At 39.0% G+C, this 21,568-nt stretch overlaps 1 protein-coding gene across 12 annotated transcripts in view; it reads right to left on the bottom strand.

The window, feature by feature from the left end:
• DMD (dystrophin) overlaps positions 1-21,568 on the bottom strand; it is a 1,009,769-nt gene that overhangs the window by 46,863 nt on the left and 941,338 nt on the right. For all 12 annotated transcript variants that reach the window (XM_081858834.1, XM_081858841.1, XM_081858836.1 and 9 more), the window contains 3 exons: positions 8,627-8,701; positions 3,726-3,927; positions 2,227-2,312 (listed from right to left, as the gene is read on the bottom strand). In XM_081858834.1, the coding sequence (XP_081714960.1) occupies positions 2,227-2,312; positions 3,726-3,927; positions 8,627-8,701 (363 nt within the window). The remainder of the gene's footprint in view (positions 1-2,226; positions 2,313-3,725; positions 3,928-8,626; positions 8,702-21,568) is intronic.

The following is a 21,568-nucleotide window of genomic DNA, read 5'->3' as shown; positions in this document are numbered from 1 at the left end:
ATAATTAATGTCAAGAATATATAACTGTCAAAGCTGAGAATTGTAAAGTTACCCAAATCATTTTTAAATACTAAAGAATACAATTGGTAATCAACACTGTTTAGGCCAAAAAAGTAGACCATAATTTTATTGCTGCTAGTGCACATTATCCTATATAGGTAACAAATTTTTGAGGAAATGCTTTAAGTATATACATGTTTTTAAGATTTTTGTCACAGAAGAAAATAGGAATAACTTGCACGCAAAGATGTTCACAATCAGAATAAAGGAATGAAGTTACCAAAAAAATTCCACAATGATATATGCCTACGAACTGGATTTCCAAACTCTGATTTACATCGAGAATTGAAAAAACCCAAAAGCTTGGCATTTGGAATCCAATAATATATTTGGAAGAAAGAAAAAGAGTTCTGTGTTACAGAACCATGTTGCCCACATGAAATGTTAATACCAGGAATTGTACTACATGTAAATTTAATTTACTGCAAATGAGTTATATAGTACATATCTGAAGGTATGTTAAAGTTTGTAACAGTTAAAAAAATGAGATTATGATCAACTGAAATATTTATTTGGCACTACCCATTACCAATACATGACCTGAATAAATCTTGTTTTATTTTTCAAAGCATTAAAAACAGATTTCAGCAAGTGAAAATAATATGGTTATATTCCTGCAGACTCATTAATATTTCATTTTGTACTAAGGGCACAATTATGGAAAAGCTTTAGTCTTGTATAGAAATTTACTAGTACAGTTTTAACACCTGATTTTATTTTGCTTCTATTTAAGACACCATTTCCTAGCCAAGTCTGATCTTAGTTTACATCATAAAGGGGCACTTTCCATTCCCATCATAGTTGTAGAGAGTATCTTGGCAGGAGAATTGATGTTATCAGGCTGTGGGAGTTTCAGAGTTTTCATGTGCTGCTCAACTTTTAGGAATGATAAGAATACCACAAGGAAACACAATGCAAATAATAATTGGCATCCGTGTGATAATAAGTACAAAGGTAAAGGTAAAGGTAAAGGACCCCTAGATGGTTAAGTCAAGTCAAAGGCGACTATGGGGTGCAGCACTCATCTCGCTTTCAGGCCAAGGGAGCTGGCGTTTGTCCACAGACGGCTTTCCAGGTCATGTGGCCAGCATGACTAAACCGCTTCTAGCGCAACGGGGCACGTGATGGAAACCAAAGTGCACGGAAACGCCTTTTACCTTCCCGCCGCAGAGGTACATATTTATCTACGATATTGCAGTACTACAACTTCCATCACTCATTACCATTGACCATCCTGGCTGGGACTGATGGGAATTGTAGTCCAGCAACATCTGGAGGGCCAAAGCTTTCCCATTCCTGAACTAGTAGGATCTTCTGAGAAATCTCACTCCCGTTTCTTTTGAAGGACAGATCAAGTCAGTCTCAATAAACATTTTCTGAATCTATCTTATTATCCTAAGTGTTAGGACACTTTTCTAAGATGTAGTATTTAAGCAGAATGGTAGATTCCAAAATTTAGGGGGATGGAATATACCTCACATGCCCTGATTTCACTCAACAATGTAATTTTTGGAATAACATAAGCCACTCACATGACACTCCCACCAGCAGAAGGAGAGGCAATTTCCAGCAATTTCCCCTTCCTCATGTGCTACCTCTCATGCTGCTCTGGAGGTTTTCCCAACTCCCTGGAGATCATTCCTGGGGGACTTCTGCTGGTTGCTATGTCATGTGAGTACAACTCCACTCAGTGGATGTTCCTGTCAGTCTCCTTTGCAGACTGTCCTTCCTGAAAGTTGGGGCGTGTAAAACAGCACAGTGGGACTTCAGTGAACCACACAACTGCTTCCTTGTGCCAATTAGATTTTTGAGTCTGTACTCCAAGAATTATTTCAGGTGAAGGATTTAATGGATGGCTCCCAAGTAACTACAATCAATTTTCATAGAAAATATAATGCAGTAGAAAAAGCATAATACCTTGGGTGGTATTCAGTTAAGTTTTACTCATAGGAGATCCACTGAAATTAATGAACGTGATGAAGCTAAGTCTGTTAGTTTCAATGCCTGCTCTGGGCAAAACTTAGTTGAGTATCACCCCTTGGAAATACCTGTTTGCTTAAAAATTGAAAAATAAAGGGGAATGTTTAGAATATGCAAGGAGCTGACAAACAAGTATTTGCTGCTTCTATATGCTGCATTTCTGTAGTAAACAGTGACTTGACTTACATCTGTATTTATCTTCCAAATGTGCTTTACAGAGGGAAATAACACCAGTTTTAAAAGAGAGGACACGGATCCTTCCTGTTCGACCGCTATTGAAATTAAATCACAGGAAAAGGAGAAAATTAATACAGTCAAATATGTGAATTATACATGCAATTTATATTTGCTACTTCTAAATGCATAAGTGAACATCTTAGAAGTTAAGAAAAAATTCAAAAGGAATGGAAAAGCCCTACAAAACAAATAGATTATAACTCTGCAAAAGGGTAGCTATTATTAGATAAACAAAGCTTCACAAACTTACATTTCAGAATTATGACTTCTTTTGTTTCTCCATATGCTATGCAATTCACTCATGTATGCTGAACAGCAGTCTTCAGCAGTCTTTTAAGTCAGAAATCCTATCCCATGGGTATGTCATTGTTTTTAATATGAAAATGCATAGTAACTTCTTAAATGCCTACTTAAATATTCTATAATTTTATTTTATTTTATTATTTTTATGGTTAGAAGTTGTTTTAGAATTGTGCTTTAACACTGTAACCTGCTGTTGGACCTTAGGGTGATGGGCGGGAAACAAACAAATCACAAAAAGTGTTTTTTTAATACTTTCAAGTTGCTGTTGCCCCCTGTCATAAAAGACATATTGTGCTGAAATACAAAATTACATTTATATTTGGTAGAAATAAACCATTACATCAACTGAATTCTATAAAGTAATGGTTTTAGCAACTAATAGACATCCTCTTTGCACCTACAGATTAAACAAAACACAATAAAATTGAGATAGACTATCATAACATTACAACAAAACTAGAACTGGGGCAGACTTTGGAAAGGAAGAAAAATTGTAGCTCCAGAGGATACTGCTGGAGATACCAGCAGTTCCTAATACAAAATTTAGCACTCCATGGTTCTCTTAATTAAAACTTGATGAAAAATTGTTGGGATCTGGAAGAATTCTAATGCTGTAAACCATTTCCTTAACTGAAGATTTTCCTTTAATTAAACTAAAACCAGTTATTTGTGTTCTTTGAAATGAACTGACAATATTTTATTTGCCCATAAAACAGCTTTTTATGTGATGTGGCGTCTCATGAAAAAAGACAAATTTAACCATGCCATGGTAAATCCTCTGCGGAGTGGGGCTGAAAGCATATACCAGACCAAAAACAAACAAACAAACAAACACACACACACACACACACACACACACACACACACACACACCCTGAAGGGCCTACTAGATGATTTAACAAATGAGACAGAAGCTGACCCCAATTATATAGGACATTCTATTTAAATCTGTCATTTCCCAGTTTCACATTTCATAACAGAACTGCACAGGGCTCCAAAATGAACCAAAGTATTTGCCTTTAAGCTATTAGCTTGTATTAAACTTGCACTCTGATCACGAGCTTGCCAGCTCTGAGCCATTCATTTTTCTAGCAAGGACAAAAGTTCATTATAAGCAAGTGTCACTGAAGTCTACCCGCACATACGTATCATAAACATTCAAAAGCCAGTTGAGGCACATGTCCACGCAGAGAGGGACGTTGACTAGGTTATTGTGCTCTTGTTCGAGTCGATCATAAATGGTAGTCAAGCAGTTGATGATCTGAAGTATATCCATTGGCTGGTCATTCTGTTTGAGGTTGTGCTGGTCCAAGGCATCACATGCAGCAGACAGACTCAGGAGATCCACTGTACAAGGAAGAAAAACAACAATCCTAATAAGAAGCAGCCTTAATCTGTGACAATCGAGACAAATTAATTATCTAGCTATGTGTGTTGGACTTAACCACTAGTGTATTAGCTTTAAAATGTAGCTTTCATATTTCATTTTTAGTATCATTCCGTCACTAATGGATTTTCTCTATATAGGTATGATCTAGTTCTAGTTCAATAGCATAACATGTTACTTGTCTAAAAAATGCTTCTTGTCCAGCAACAGTCTGTTTATCAGCTTCATCCCCTGGGATCAGGCAAAGATCCTTTATTACAAATTTATTCGCCAAATTGGAAATGCAGTAAAATACTTTTTAACATGGAGCTTAAGGCTGAGTGTTCAACTCTTCTGAGAGAATAAATAAATGATAATTAAATGAACTCCTCAAGGAATGGGTGGCAGCCTAATTGTATATGCACCTACAAATAAACAGAGGTTATTCTCTTTCAGAAAAGTTTTCCATGCCAATAAATGACAGTGCCTTGAAAGTGGTTAATGGTTTTTTTATTTTTGTTTTTAACTTGCATGAAACACCACTAGCATATCTACTAAGCAGTAGTGTGAAAATATATTTTTCTTCAGAGAATTACTGAATAGCTAACAGTGACAGATTATTGTAATCTCTTGCACTTCCCTCCCAACCCGCCCCCCCATACCAAGGCTATTGCTATGGGGGGCAGACTTGCTATGGGGAGTGCAGACTTCAGGACTGCAGTAGTATGACTTGCTGAGCAATCCAAATCCCCTTTGTGTCAGATTGGGGCAAGGGCATATGGATTGGGCAGAAGTTTCTTGTCAGCCTCTGTTTGCCTCCTGCTGCCGTTGCCTTTGGAGTGATGCCACTATGGAACTCTGCCTTCTGTTGTGGCCTTTCCCCTTCTGCCCACCACATGTGTGGACATGCAGAAGTGGAGAATCCCCTCACCAGGCCAGCACAAAAACCATAAATAGAGCTTTCCAGAGGCAGGAAGGATGTGGGGCAAAGCCAGCCCTGCTTCAGTTGTGTGATAGCATTAGGCCTGATTTATATCCAGTTGCTGAACCAGGTCTAGACTGGCACAGCAATTGGTCTGCCCTGGCAACCATACATGGCAGGGCTATAGATGCCTTGGTCCCCTCCACTCTTTGAGGCCCGGCTGGGCTGGGAGAACGGCAGCCTAAGTCTGGATCCAACTCATTATCTTATAAATAATGTACAGTAAGACTGTAACTTATGCACATTTAACTTGTGTGCATTCAGCTTTACGTGTGTGGCAAAAATATCAAAAGGGTCAGGGTTCCAGGGGAAATGACTTTGGTAATCTCACCCACCACTGAACCGAATGGGTTTGAGTATACTGTATGTGATTTTGGCTTCTATTCCCTAGAATAGAACCCCCATGTAAATTGTGGGCTTAATGTATTGTCATACTCTGAGAACACGATTAACTTAAATCCTATTGGTTTTAATGGGTTTACTCTAACCACAACCCATTATAGATATCTAATTCTAAATTAAAGTTATGATGATTTAAATTTTATTGCTATTAGCTGCCTGAGCTCTACTGGAAAAGGCTGGATACAATATGTTTAATTTTTTAAAAAATCATTTGTAGTTACATCCCTAAAACTCATTCGACAAGCTGTCCAAATTTTATTTAATGTTAACATGCAATTATATATTCCCCCCGAAAACTTTTTGATACAGAACAGAAACTGGAATTTATTTATTCTTAAACGTTTTTATTTGGTGCCTAGACGAGAACAATTAGTAGCCTGGTGGCTTTAATTGATTTAAATATAAATAGCAGCAGTATTTTATGCATGCTTACTTCTAATTCCCAGTGAGTTTAATAGGTCTTACTTCCAAGTAAGTGCAAATAAAACTACAGTCTTGCAGTGCAATTCTCTACATGTCCATGTAAAAGTAAGCCCCAATGAGTTCAATGGGGCTTATTCCCAGGTGTGTATAGGATTGCAGCCATAATCTCAAGTAAACAAGTTTTCTTTTTAATTAATACTCCTAACTTTCTAAGGAATATTGTATCTTTCTTCCTTTCCCTATATCAACAATTCAAGATTAAAACAATTATGCTACTGGAAATTCATTAACAGCAACAAAGTTGGGTTATTTGTTGCTGAAAGTTAAGAACATTGCTACTAGCAATACATCACCGCTTCTGTAGCCTACATTTAATAGGGGTATTTAAAATGAGAGTTGAAAGTAGTAAAAGTAGTTAAAAGTAGAAGTTGGCAAATGTGTCCTCTTTTTTCGCTCTCCAAAATATGGCAACCCTAGCTTTGTGCTTCTTACTTCGGAATTATAATTCCTTGGAGAACAAACATTGTTAGCCAGCCATATCAAACAACTCCCTTTGAAGCAGGCATGAACAATAGGCTGAGGTATTTAGCAGAGGTGGCAATGCATGTTTAATAAGAACATCCGGAATGGTAAAAACCTGACTTGGCCCTAATTAAATTTGCAAGTGAAGACAAATTATGCTGTAAAGTTCTTACAACTGCTTGAAGGAGGAGTGGTATGAAACACACACATATCAATTTGTACAGCTTTACATTTCCAGAGACTTACTTTTTAACAATAATTTATATATGATGTGCCACAGCATACCACCAGTACATATTTACACTTGCCAGTGAAACATACTGCATTCAGAACTGCCTCAGTTAATGCTATAATCTTTTTTATTTTTACACCTATGTAAAATGGTTGCTTTTGCATAGCCCCTTCCATGTTAATGGAGTGTTTATATTGTTACACCTCATCCCAATATCTGAGCTGTGTTAAGATTCCAGGAGTACCAGGTCTGTGTTCCCCTTCAATGAGGCAAAGCAGAGCCTGCAGTGTCTTTATGATACATGGTTTATTGACACATATATACAACCTGAATCCAATAGAGGGATCTGCAGCATTACATTCCAAGAGCCCATAGCCAAAGCACTGGGTTCAAAACAGACATCAGCATCCTGCGCTTTTTTAAAAACAACTATTTCTCCACCCCACTGCTTAGTAACTCTGTTCCTTGACTCCTCCCTGCCACTCTAAACCCTACACTCTTATCCCCTGAATAAACTTTTCACACCTAGGTCCCTTTGAGCTCTGTATTTCCTAATGGTTTATCTGCTCACCAGGCGATCATCTCAGGGAAGCTTGTCTGACTTAATTAGCACCTAACTTATGTGAAATTCCTAAAGGAAGGGTCACAACTTAAAATGTCTGCCTGCTTTAATTAGCTTTCACATATGCTAATAAAAAGACTTACCTGTAGGCCCACCACACCTCTTACTGTACCCTAACACACACCTGGGACCACCTTAAATACACATGAGTTTGGCTATTTCTCAGTTCTAACAACCCAGCCTTAATTAAGTCTTACAGCCACAGATTCATAACAATATGAGATACCAAAATTCAGAAAAAGTTTTTGCTTTATAAGCTTACTGCAGCCTTCAATGTTGCACAAACAGATTTCCACTCATATAATGGGGCTTCAATTGCCCCTCTTCCCTACAGCAGCTCCCCAAGCACCAGATGGTCACCTAATCCTCTGGAGTCCATTTTGAGGGAACATCAGGGGTGCTGTGAGGGAAGAGGGGAAGCTGAAGTGGGAGTCCATTCCATTCACACACAGACAGCTTTGGATACAACCCTCTAGGTGACAATGAAAGCACAGAAATACCAACATTCATTAACAGTTATCACGAACCTTCAATTAGTTTCAAAGCCCACAGTCTAGTTAGAAACTCTTCAGTATTATTATTATTATTATTACTACTGTGTATTTTGGCTTTCATATGCAGTGCTATTTTTCTAGAAAAAATAGGTGCCGGAACTCACCATGAACACTTCCCTCATCCTCTTAGAATGGCAATGGTGCCCACCTGAGAGGTGCCGGGAAAAAGCTGAAAAAAAGCCCTGCATATGAGACATATAATTGAAAGGAGGGAAGCTTTTATTTCATTCTGATGATGTTATTCTGTTTATTTTAAAGTCTTTTTTGTCTCTGGTTTTCCTCCTGAAAGCCGTGTATTTATGTGTATGCATTTTGCATATTTTCATATAATGATGTTAGTAACCAGATATTTCTTAGAACATATGTATTTCCAGAAGCAAGATCTATGATTCAGAGGGCTTTCAACCACATCCTCAATATATACCCAAACAGAACCCAAAACTGTCAAGTTTAACAAGCAAACTGAAACAATTTTCAAATGGAAAAAAATAAAAGAAACTATGGTGTGCAACTTCCCTTTAAAATGTTTACATATCCAAATTAAGGGGAAATTTCACTGAGGCTCATAACATTTCCCCGTTGTTGTTTTTATTTAAAAAGATTTCCCTGACCTACCTCACAGAATTGTTGAGGCAATAAAATGGGGAGAGGGAGAATCATGTATTCCACCTTGCATTATTTTATTTTATTTCTTTCACAAAACTCCTGCTTAAACAATGGCATTTCCTAGAGCCATATTCTGGGTACAAGTCTGAAAATGAACAGTATAAGGGGTGGGGGAACAATATGGGGGAAACTAACAATGAAGTATTATTATTAAATTTTTATTTATACCTAACCTTTTCCCTGACAGGACTCAAGGCTACTTACCTCATCACAATTTTTGAAGTATATGTTTCTGAAGTACATATACAAAAAAATGAAAGTTTAGTAAAATACTCACAGCAGAGAGCTTTCTGTAGTCTTCGGAGCTTCATAGCAGTTCTGTATGCTGAGAATCTAACATTGTTCAAGTCAGCTAAGAGGTGAATGAAAGAAAAAAGGGGATGAGAGAAAATTAATTATTTCATAATTGATGCAATGGCACAGTATTTGGTGAACAGATAAACTAAAGATTCATTTTAAATAAGAACTTAAAATATTTTCTTCATTTTAAATGTGAGGAATTAAACCAGTAACCATGAAAAGGCTATCCTTAATATTAACAACACTGCTGTCATGTGATATGCTTCACACATAAAGGGCAGAAACCCGCCAAAGTTAAGTACCATTAAGGCTGCAAACCTGTATCTAGTCACCTAGGAAAAGGCCCACTGAACTCAACATGGTTCAGTTCTCAGTGGACATGTATAAGATTGCGCTGTTTCAGTGATTTCAAGGGAGATTTAAGCACCTCCTAAACTTCTTCCTATTGAAATTCATGGCATTAAGATATTTTTTTGTTTGGTTGGATTATGGCCAAAATGATGCACAGTACTATTGCAGGACTAAAGTGTTGTTACTTTAAAGATATGAATTAGGAAATCTTCCTTTCCCACCCCCCACTCCCCTCCTTCGGCTTGGGATTGGCAGGCTTTTTGTAAAGAGTACTTGAAAAGGGAAAAAGAGAAGGACTTAAGGGAGGAAAAAAGATAAAGGGAGGGAGGGAGGGACTTCTGCCAGGGTTTGCATGTAGGAACTAAACCCCGCGATGCACCAGAGAACAATGCAGCTTTATAAAGAGCCAACGCCAGCGCCACTTTCACTTACTTTTGTGCTTGTTCTTTGCCGCATCAGATTCCTCCCAAGCCTATCATTTCACTTCATTTAATAACTGAGCAGTTAAGGTGCCCCTTTGAAGTTACAATGAACAGGGACAGAATGGGATCTCGCCCAAGTAAAGATGGGTTGAGAACAGAAGCGCCACAACATCTTTATTAAAATATTTATTCATCCTACTTCCATTTAAAAACAACAAAACAAATATATAAGCTCCGAAGTAAACCCAGTGAGCCCCTTCTGCTTCAGCATGGGGTGGAATGCAGGCAGGTGGGCTTTTGTTACCATCATGCCTCTATGCTACAGCCCACTTTTGAACGCGGCTTCATCTTGCATATCAGGGATGAATGTGCCAAAACGTATACTGTACAAAAATGTGCCTCTAGATCTGATGCATGTTTCTCCTTGCCTTGTGGACACTGCTTCTTTTCATGGGGACAGAGCAAAGCATAAAAGCCTTTGAAGTTGCACCATCACACCTGACATTAGCATTCACAAAGAAAGCCTTGCATATCAATCCTGATTAAGCGCCACACACACACAAAATGTTCTTTTCACTTCATAGGTCTCTTCTGACTTTCCCTCCATTCTGTTTCTCATGTCTGGTAAATATTCTAGGAAGTGCAGAAAACTCCCATGAAAGAGTTCAGCACCCAGAGATACAGTACTCTCCTGCCCACCTTTTTTTAATATAAAAAAGTAGCAAAAAACTCACTTCATATCACCATTTAGCTGTCAAAGAGACAAGCTTCACAATATCTAGACTGCAGCTTTCAGAGTATTCATCTTGAATGTCTGCTAAAATACCTTATCTTGTTAATACTACTAGCCTTCATTATGTATTTGCTGTATTCCTGTTACAGACTTCCATGCACCTTTTAAATAGGCTGCTCATTAGTGTATTGTTTCGGCATTGTTCCTTCCTGCCAGATCTGCCTCACCATAATAGAAAGTGCCTCACAAACCTTCATGTGGCTTAGAATAAACTATGGTATTTAAACAATCCCATAGACAATAAATCTATCATGAAAGCAAATTAATAAAGACCTCTTTTGCCAAGGCACTGTGACTGCAATTTCATTGTGCAGATGTGTAAAAAAAGAGAATGCTTTAATTAAGGACAGAGGGAAGAAGCAAGAATACTATGTTACAAATGAGAAAGAGAAGTGAGATAATGCGGTTTAACATATAAATAGCATCTGGTGAAAGGGAAAAAAAGCATTTCAATGCTCTTTAAGTAATGTAAATGATAATGTTAGGAGGAGAGCTAAACTCAGTAAAACTTTATACAAAAACAGCAATTAGTTGGCATATCTGGATTAATAATACTTTTACATAGATACTACAGCATGTACAAGCTCCACGTTCATCTACCCCCTTTCTTTTCCTCCATTTGTTATACAGTGGTTTCGCTCCTTCCTCCTGGGCCGTGTTCAGAAAGTGGTGGTGGGGGATGAGTGTTCAGACCCCTGGGCCCTCACTTGTGGGGTGCCTCAGGGTTCCGTCCTCTCCCCCATGCTTTTTAACATCTATATGAAGCCGCTGGGAGAGATCATCAGGGGGTTTGGACTGGGTGTCCATCAATATGCAGATGATACCCAGCTCTACCTCTCTTTCAAATCAGAACCAGTGAAGGCGGTGAAGGTCCTGTGTGAGTGCCTGGAGGCGGTTGGAGGATGGATGGCGGCTAATGGATTGAGGTTGAATCCTGACAAGACAGAAGTACTGTTTTTGGGGGACAGGGGGCGGGCTGGTGTGGAGGACTCCCTGGTCCTGAATGGGGTAACTGTGCCCCTGAAGGACCAGGTGCGCAGCCTGGGAGTCATTTTGGACTCACAGCTGTCCATGGAGGCGCAGGTCAATTCTGTATCCAGGGCAGCTGTCTACCAACTCCACCTGGTACGCAGGCTGAGACCCTACCTGCCCACGGACTGTCTCGCCAGAGTGGTGCATGCTCTAGTTATCTCCCGCTTGGACTACTGCAATGCGCTCTACGTGGGGCTACCTTTGAAGGTGACTCGGAAACTACAACTAATCCAGAATGCGGCAGCTAGACTGGTGACTGGGGGCAGCCGCCGAGACCACATAACACCGGTCTTGAAAGACCTACATTGGCTCCCAGTACGTTTCCGAGCACAATTCAAAGTGCTGGTGTTGACCTTTAAAGCCCTAAACGGCCTCGGCCCAGTATACCTGAAGGAGCGTCTCCACCCCCATCGTTCTGCCCGGACGCTGAGGTCCAGCGCCGAGGGCCTTCTGGCGGTTCCCTCATTACGAGAAGCAAAGCTACAGGGAACCAGGCAGAGGGCCTTCTCGGTAGTGGCACCCGCCTTGTGGAACGCCCTCCCATCAGATGTCAAAGCGATAAATAACTACCTGACATTCAGAAGACATCTTAAGGCAGCCCTGTTCAGGGAAGTTTTTAATCTGTGATATTTTAGTGTATTTCTGGTTTTTATGGAAGCCGCCCAGAGTGGCTGGGGAAACCCAGCCAGATGGACGGGGTACAAATAATAAATTATTATTATTATTATTATTATTTGCCAACTCTGCTGGAGACCTTTTTCCCCACAGTGCAGCCACTGCTCATAGCTCTTTGCTACATGCAGCTACGGTGTAACAACCCCTCAACCTCTGTCCACTTCCCTCCCACTAGCATTTTTCAATGAAATGTTTTTCTTAACAAACATTCTCAATTTGGATCGCTTTTATAAATAGAAGTTGCCAGTAAAATTAGCTAATTTGATAGTGCTTAAATTATGCAGCAGAAAGGCACCCATTCATATATGCCTGAGGCTTGTTCACAACATATGAAGCTATGGCAATGAAGCTGTATGCTTGATCCATACACATGATTGAAATTAGGCAGCTTTTAAGATTTTTTTAATATAGGAATTATCAATATTATCAGTCTCCTAGAGTAACCTACTCCAGAACCCAACCACCCCAATAAAACATAATATCATGTCACTCTCTTCAAAACACTTGTAACAAAGAGTGCTTCCAGACAGGAGTTTATTCTGAAATCAGTGCTGCTCACATACATATATTTTTTACCATCCACAGCCTGTTATCATCAAAATTCCAGCCTATAATTTATACTTGTTTAATCCAGATTTGCCTGCTCCCCATAAAATCAGATTAAAAAAAAAACACTTCTGCTCTCACTGCTGGTCTAGAAGCTTTTTAGTACATGTTTTTAATGGGTGGTTTGTTACATATGTGGTGACATTTTGGTGGGTAGTTCTAATGCTGCACTTCTACTTCTGTTTGCTCCTCGCCTGACCACAACCAAGTCATATTGTTCATGGCAGCTAAAACAATACACACATGTCTATTTCTACCTGCAGAACAAGGCCGGCTCCAGGAAGAGGCAAAGTTAGGCATCTGCCTCAGGCAACAGATGCTGAAGCGCAGGGAGTGGCCAGAGCTGTGAGTGCCATGCAGCCTGCCCTGCACCCCTATGCTAGCCTGCTGCCTTCAAGAGCAGTGGAAGATATAGCTCCTTTACTAGCATTAGAGTAAGATTAAACTACAGTCCAGTTGGCATCTGCACATGCCTTGGGAAAGAGGACCATCTTGTCATTCACCTCTGGCCACAAAATGTCTTGAGCCAGCCCTGCTGCAGAAGGTGCATTTAAATTTAAACACCACAATTAGGAATAGTTATTTTCTCAAGAACTTCACATAGTACATGAAAGGATTACTCTTTGGAAACTGAAATTGCAGCACATTCACTATGCTTTAAAAAAAATATTCAACAGAGATATATTGTTATACCTCCTTAACAGTCCTGGCTCTGCACCCTTGAATTCTTTTGGCTGGTTGCAATGTCTCCTGCAAGTGTGATAACACTTCTAACTTGCTTGGATGCAGGATGGGGAGAAGTGTGTATGTATGCCTAGAATCTCAGATTTTTGCCTTGCTGCAATGCAGCCTAATCTACAATGGTAAGAGTCACACCTACTGCTCTGCCTAGTTTTACATCTATCCCCTCCCACAATTCAAATGTCCCCCTGGGAAGGCTATCTATGAGGGAATGCAGTCCTCATGCTGAAAAGGGTTCCCCACCTCAGCTTTAAGTGAACAGGAAACCTGCTGCCACATGCTCAACATACCTGCTTCTATGAACATAAAATGAGGTCAGGCAAAGAGGCAGTTCAGTGGGTGCTTACTTAATTGCATGAATAGCCAGCCACTCCCCCACAACCCACCGTTGTTAGAAGAAGAAGAAGAAGAAGAAGAAGAAGAAGGAGGAGGAGGAGGAGGAGGAGGAGGTGGTGGTGGTGGTGGTTTAATGCTGATCTTCAGAGCAAGGGTGAAATAATAAGTGAGTCAACTTGATAGAAAAATAAAATAATAAATATTAAATGTTGGCATGGAAGATTTGTCTCTCTTATTATGTACAGCATGACTATTGCAGTTTGCTATTGGCCAGATTTTATGAAAAGAGCAGTCAGTCAACAGTTGTTCAGGCTCAATTGAAAATGCTGGCTGAATAGGATGTATCAATGGCTAATGTTCTATCCTGATGCATATTAAGCTGCCTATAAAGTACAATGTTTAGGATAGTCCAAGGAATCTTCTGCCAAATTCTGCTTATCCAACACACTTGGCTTAATTTTAAAAAAATATATAACAAATATATTGAAAAGTTGTTATAGCTTGGAAAAATATGGTCATATAGAGTCCATAGCATTATAGAGAGCTAGTAGACCAGATTCCCACTGAACCAAGTAAAAACTGAATGAACCAGATAAAACCGATTTTGACCATTTTATGGGCCAATAGGATAGCCACACTGGGATGAAAGTCAAATTGAATTTAACTGGCCTTCAATAATCCATTTATTGTGCCATTTCCTTAAAATATTTGGCTAGTATTACACTGGCTTTTAATAAATATTATTTTCCAAATGTCATACAAATGTGGTATACCTCCTCTTCCTCATCCTTCCATGTAGCCAGGATGAGGAGTTTGGAAGCTTGCACTTCTGCTTTTGGTTTCCTGTTTTATCCAAATTGGCAAACTGTGGTATGCTATGATTTCAAGCCTGCCTGAAAACATGGTCTTTCTCTGAATACAGCTAGCTATGCTTTATCTATATACTGTACCTGATCTTTTGTAAGACTAAATTGTCGGTTAGGTGCTCTAGGACCTTAGAAAAGCTGCCTTTTCCAACTTGGGAGGGCCAAAGGAGTGCAAAAAGCTAACCTTTGGACAACGGTTCAACAGTTGAACAGTAGGATCAGTTCAGATGCCATGGTGAAGATGTAAAACTCAGTGCATTGTTTTTGCCTGTCATCTTTACATGCTCCAGCATTATGTAGGCGCCAAAATTAACAACTGTGGTTAATGCAGGGCTGCAACAATGAATAATGTAAGGATTCTATGAGTCATGCCTGTTGGGATATAAACTTCGAAATTTTACCAGGATATTCTTGTAAACAGGGATCTAAGTTTCAAACAAGAATTTCAAATCCTGGGTTTGGAGTCAAAATTAAGTTTTCATAAACCAGCATCAGTGTAAGTTCAGGGCAGCAGCGTTCAGCTGCACGCCTCACTTTCTACTAATAAATCCTTACTCAACTGCAGTGATTTCAGGGTCTCCTGTTAAATTACTATACTCGGTAATTATCAGGGTAAAAGACTCCAAATGAAAACAGCAACTGTCTGTCTTTGAGGTTAGTTTATGAAACTCAATGTTTTTCGTTAATTTTAGTTATTACATACAGTTTTGCTATCAAATACAGCACGTCACGCTATCAGGCCTTCTTCTTGCTCATTTTAATATTTTTTTGTCAGTTCTTTAAAAGTTTATTCCAAAAACAGAACTTTGAACAATTTTAGACTATGAATATATTTATAAATGTATTAACATACAAAAGTGAATGGTGGTCTTTTTTTCCCACTTACAAAAGAACTGGCAAGCATACATACCAGAGGTAGGATATATAATGGGATGCCAGCTTAGTACTGTAATTCTTGAATAAATTACACTAGATCCAGAAACACATTATTATCCACATATTCCTGCATTGCACAGGGTTGGACTAGATGACCCTTGTGGTACCTTCCAACTATGATTCTATGACCCAGAAAGCCAGATAGAAGAATAATATAGACACCATTTTGAATGCCAAAGAGAAAACGATCTAAGAGAGAAACTGTTCATTCATTTACCACAGCTGATCTCCGTGCCAGTTTATGGCCAATGTATTCCAGCTTTTGATACAAGCTTCTGATACGTAGTTCAAAAATACATCGTGTAAGAGATGTGTCATGTTTGTTTGCAGTGACTGCGACCTATTTATGTCTTTATTCTCCCCACTTTCTTTTTACACATAGGGTTTACAGTCACAGATGATAAAGCAATAGATTCTGGAAATATAAACTAAAAAGCATCATGCTTCAAGTTAAGAACTGTGAGTTAGTTGCCTTTACTATTTTACTCTGGTGAATTCAGAGAGAATCCAAAGAGGTAACAAATAAGTCCACATTCATGACTACACCCAGCTGCTACAATTACCATTTAAAACAACACTCGTTTACCTGGAGGAAACATACCCTTTCGTTAACTGAAAATGCTGAGGTCGATATTGCTAAAATATCATTAAAACACAACAGTACACATTTTCCTGAGACATTACCACAGAGCTATGGTGCAGTTTAAGATGTAGTTTGAAAAAAAGTTTACAATTCAGTGGTATTTATCCATGCTTAAGATCACTGGCTATAATTTAACACATGTGTTAAGATTACTGATTTTTTAAAAAAAAATTGATTGAAATTATTTGGCTTTAAGTGTTAATACTAGGAAGTTTGAACTAAGATAATGAAATAAATAATAGTGTGACTTATGTGCTATTGAAATGCCTGAACCAATCAACATTCCCTCGAGCATGTAAGGAAAAGAGATGGCAATGCCTTATAGATGTCAGATATTTTAGCCATGGCTTGGGAATTGGGATTAAATATGTTGTCTTGTAGCTGTGTTTTGGGGGAAGGGAATTGTATTTTGTCCATGAAAGTGTGCTCTGTTATTTTGCAGTTTAAATCTTGTAGGAAAAGAAAATCACTTAAGAGTATATTCATCATCTAGTATATAACCAGATTATAAAAAAATTCAGGAAGCAGCATAACCTGCAGAGAGCATGAAGAGAATGATCTCTCTTGCAGTTTTGGAGAAGGTCACATTTATTTATTAATTACGTACTAAAAATGCTTCTAGACCAAATGTTGCCTTAAAATTTGATTTTTAAAAAACCAAAAACACCAAGCATTACAACTACAGCAATTATTCATATTGGTTTAAAACAAAAAAACAGGGCAAACTTAAACTGTCCCTCAATTTCTGTCTTCCAGTCAACAAATTCCCCTGTCCCCACACTAAACTCTTGTTACTTTTTTTCCAGTTTCAGCTGTGGACAAAGTAGGGTTCTCTATATTCCCCCTCCTCTGGCATGCTGCCCCCTATTACTGATGGATCACACATCAAATGGAGCTATTGGGGGTTTGACAGATTTCAAAATAAGACTCAGAATTTGATTTGAAAAGGTGCATTACCTTCCAAGTTTGGGAAGAACAGTTCCATTTTTAAAATCCCACTTCTGACCCTGACTAGGGGCAGACAACTCAAAACCTTGCCTGCTAAATACAACAGTGAAGGCATGCTCATGTTGCATGTAAAGGGATAGGCAGGATAAATATTTTTAAGCAACTCTGAGATGTCACACAACACAGGATCAACACAGAGAACATGAAACATATGTAGACAAATACTGAAAACACTGTGGAATTCAGAGTTGCTCTATCACCCCCCCCCACACACCCGTGCAAGCATTTCAGCTTGCTAGACAGAACAACCCCCCCCTCTGCCCCCCCGCATGCTGTTTTGGGGTTTTTCCTGACCCCTCAGGAGACAATTTTGAAGGAGATGCATGGGCAAGAAGAGGGGGGAAGCCCTGCTCCACAAGCATAAGTCCTAGAGTCTTCAAGCTGACCCTGACCTTCATCTGCCTGGTTTCTTTCAGGTGTCCAGTTCACCCACCGCCTAATTCATAGCTGCTGCCATTGCCAGAATCTCTGATTGTATTTTTCTGCCACCACTCTATTATTTGTTGGCTGCAATGCAAATTCCACTGACTTGGAAGTAAGCCGCATATAATTCAATAATACCTACTGCTGAACAGACATGGTTAGGATCAGGGCTTTTTTCTAGAACTTACGCCACCAACCTCTGTGCTGCCCCAATCGCCATGCCATACCATGACACACCGCGCAGCCAGAATTATGCTGTCAGTTACCTAACACAGGGCACTCTCACAAACACACTCTACATACTATTTATAACTTCCCTCTCTTGCACACCACATATACCACATACCTCCTAGGCCCAACAAGTTTCAGCACCTTTTTAACCCTTGTCCCTATATAAAAATGTCGCTGCTACGCTGCATACAACAACTTCTGCAGCTGTCCCGCTTCAAATACAGACATTTTTGTGCCTTAAGCCAGGGATAGTAATGCAGTGCATTCAGTATGTTGTTGAACTACAACTCCCAGCAGTACCAGACATCATGGGAGCCCAAATCAGTTCTGGTATGCAAAACAAATTCCTGGACTCAGAATTTTTAAATTCTAAATATATCCCCATTGCAACAGGCTCTGCTTGGTAGATCTCATGTCTCTGGTAAAAAACAAAGTAAATCACATAAGCCTGAAGTCTGCCCTCTTTATTAAGTGATGGTAGTTCTACAGTAAGATCCAGAAAGGGAGGGGTATAATTACAGAGGGAGGAGAAAAGGCCAGTGTTCAAAACTCCCATTGTTCTACACACATTTTGCGACAGGGAATTTCATTAGCACAAGCAGTTTCTGAGCTCTGGGCGCAGTACTGCACCAAAGATTTCAGATTAAAACTGCAGAGTGGAAGGAAAGGAGGACTTTTTTCTGCCTCCCCACTTCCAGCTACTCTCTGAAGACTGGAGAAGAGACCCTCTTAAGAATATTAGGGGGGTGGGCAGGGGGAGGGCTAGACTGTGTGAAAAATGAACATAATATTTTAGCTGTAGATCATTCATTTTCAGCTTTGTATTCTTGTTATTAAAAAAGCGCGCCTAGACATTCCATTTGTTTTGCCCATAACCTAAGTTTAAAGTGCCATTTAGCTCCTAGCTTTCATATCTCAGTTTCTAACACTGGAAAAGGCCAAGGGACCACAAAAGCCTAAGACTAGCCTTGGATGCCTACCACCTATTGCAAGCATTTAATTTCTGGTACCATATATGAGGCAGGACAACACTGCAAGGACCGAAAAGAAATAAAGCTTTTGAAAGAGGGTCTGCTTTCTAGTACCTGCCTGTTTCACTTCCTCAATGCAAGGACAAAACTTGTTGGAAGCTTGTATTAAGGCAATTTAAATGCAAGCTGAGACTATTTCAACTGCGGTTCATCTTGTGAAATAACTACACCAGCCTGTCATTTGTGACTTTTTTGCCCTGAAAAGAATTGAATCGTGTGAAGTTTGGTAGGAGTGCAATGGACCCAATGGGGGAGTCCAAGAGTCTTATATATGAGCCTCTTGAATTAGAGAGATTACTTTTCTTCAATGCACGTCCTTCTGCATATAAATCCCCAGCTGCTTTCCTCCTCGCTGGCCCTTAGTACAGTCATATAAACACAAAAGTAGAGACAGCATTGTGGAGAAAGTGGAGTAACTTGTATCTTGTGCCTATAACTTAGTATATGCAAATTGTGTCTAGGCCTCCATTCCCTTATGATGTTATGGAAATGGTTACACCACACACACACACACACACACACACACACACACACAATCATTCTGTACCTCTGAATTCACAGTATTCTTTTTTAGTTTTAAAGAACCAGAGAGAAAAGTCACATTTAACCTTGCTGCTTTTTAAAGGCTGGTAAATATTTTCAATAGTCTGAAAGGCTGGCATAAGGAATGTAAGCAGCAGTTAAACTAATCAAATATTGGATATTATTTAAGGTCCAGTAACTACAAATAAAACAAAAACTTACAGAACACAAAATATGTTTGTTAAAAGGGGTGGGGAAGAGAATAAAAAGCAATCATAGTTTTGTCAAAGCAAAATCACAACATTTAGGAATTCTGCACCTTGCTCTATTAATAAATAACTGTTCCACTGTTCTCCAATAAAATGTTCAACAAAACTCTAAAAGTTTTATTTAAACCTCCTGCAAGACATGCATAGAAATACTGCTACAGGACTGCCACTGGATCTGCATCTGGGTCTGCAAAATGCAGTATGTAAAAGCCAGAGGAATTGAGTTGAGAAACCTCAAGAGGAGACAATCTGCTCCAGCACTGTGGCTGACACGGCAAACAGTTGGTGGAGAAATTAACCTAATCTTCACAATGTCTTTCCATAATCAAACTCCACTATTGTTTAATGTATCTTTCTGTTACTGATCTTATGAACAAACCAGGATGTGTAGATGCTTTTCACTATTTATTGCCTCTTAAATCCAGGTATGAAACAATGTAAAAGTTACACCACATCAGTGGTTAATGAAACATGGAGCTGTTAGAAAATAGTATTTTCAATTGTAAAGACAAACAAATAGTTCAGAGATGAACTACTGAATGATAAAGAAAGCACAGTACTAAAAGGCTATTGTTTAAATAAGACAACTAGGTAGTAATAGCAAATACAATACCATCAGTAATTTACAACTTTGGATAGGTGGTATAAAATAAACAAAAAAATGTGTGCAGGGTTATCTTCTTGCAAAATCATTGAAAAGCAAAAGCATACCACAATCTGTCATTGAAACAGAGTGTGGTGCTGTCAACCATTGTGTTATAGAAAATCAAAAGCTGAAATACATCGGGGGGGGGGGGGACAAACCAAAAGGTGAACCTATAAAGAGGATCACATAAAAAATGATAGAACAGGGAAAAATGGGGAATATATTCTCCTTAACAGAAAAGCTTGCTATATGAAAAGTTATTTTATGTGGGGGAGAGATACATTATTTGGAAAAATGATTTGATTTTCTGCATGTTAGATTTATAACTTCAAGAGGAAAGAAGAAAGCTTCTGCATGGACTTGTGATGCTGTATAAGGCATGACTACATTCTTCTAAAACTAATGGATACAATTTTTATATTACCACCAAGCCTGTAAAAGGGGAGTTAAGCCTTCTTAAACTATAAGCATTACTTCAACCAAGAAACCAGATACAGATAGGTAGCCGTGTTGGTCTGCCATAGTCAAAACAAAACAAATTCCTTCCAGTAGCACCTTAAAGACCAACTAAGTCAGTTCTTGGTATGAGCTTTCGTGTGCATGCACACTTCTTCAGATACACTGAAACAGAAGTTTCCAGACCCTTCTATATAGTGAGAAGGTGGGGAGGGGTATTACTCAGAAGGGTGGTGGGAATGGGTGATTGGCAGATAGCTGTGATGAGCCTGAATTCCTTCCAGTAGCACCTTAAAGACCAACTAAGTCAGTTCTTGGTATGAGCTTTCGTGTGCATGCACACTTCTTCAGATACACTGAAACAGAAGTTTCCAGACCCTTCTATATAGTGAGAAGGTGGGGAGGGGTATTACTCAGAGTCGTCAACAGGCTCATCACAGCTATCTGCCAATCACCCATTCCCACCACCCTTCTGAGTAATACCCCTCCCCACCTTCTCACTATATAGAAGGGTCTGGAAACTTCTGTTTCAGTGTATCTGAAGAAGTGTGCATGCACACGAAAGCTCATACCAAGAACTGACTTAGTTGGTCTTTAAGGTGCTACTGCAAGAAACCAGATTTCATCCTGATATGTGCATGTTAGAGCAAGGAATAATATAGGTAATAAACATGCAATATAAAATGTACTTTTAATTTTAACTTTTTATACAAATTAGAAAATCTTACAGGGTTTCAGAAACATCCTATTATTATTATCCATTCCAACCCAAGGCAAAGGGAAGGACTGAATACACATTAAAGATTCTGCCCAAGAGTAAATGGATTGATTTTGAATTGTTCAATTTATATAAAGTATTGTACTGTGCCTAGTATACTAATTTTAGTCTGTTCTACAGTATTTCTGACAGGGTTGCTTATTTTGGAAGCATC

Source organism: Podarcis erhardii, assembly GCF_964252035.2.
Source record: "Podarcis erhardii genome assembly, chromosome: 4".
Lineage (NCBI taxonomy): Eukaryota > Metazoa > Chordata > Lepidosauria > Squamata > Lacertidae > Podarcis > Podarcis erhardii.
This window is presented reverse-complemented; position numbering and strand designations above follow the sequence as displayed.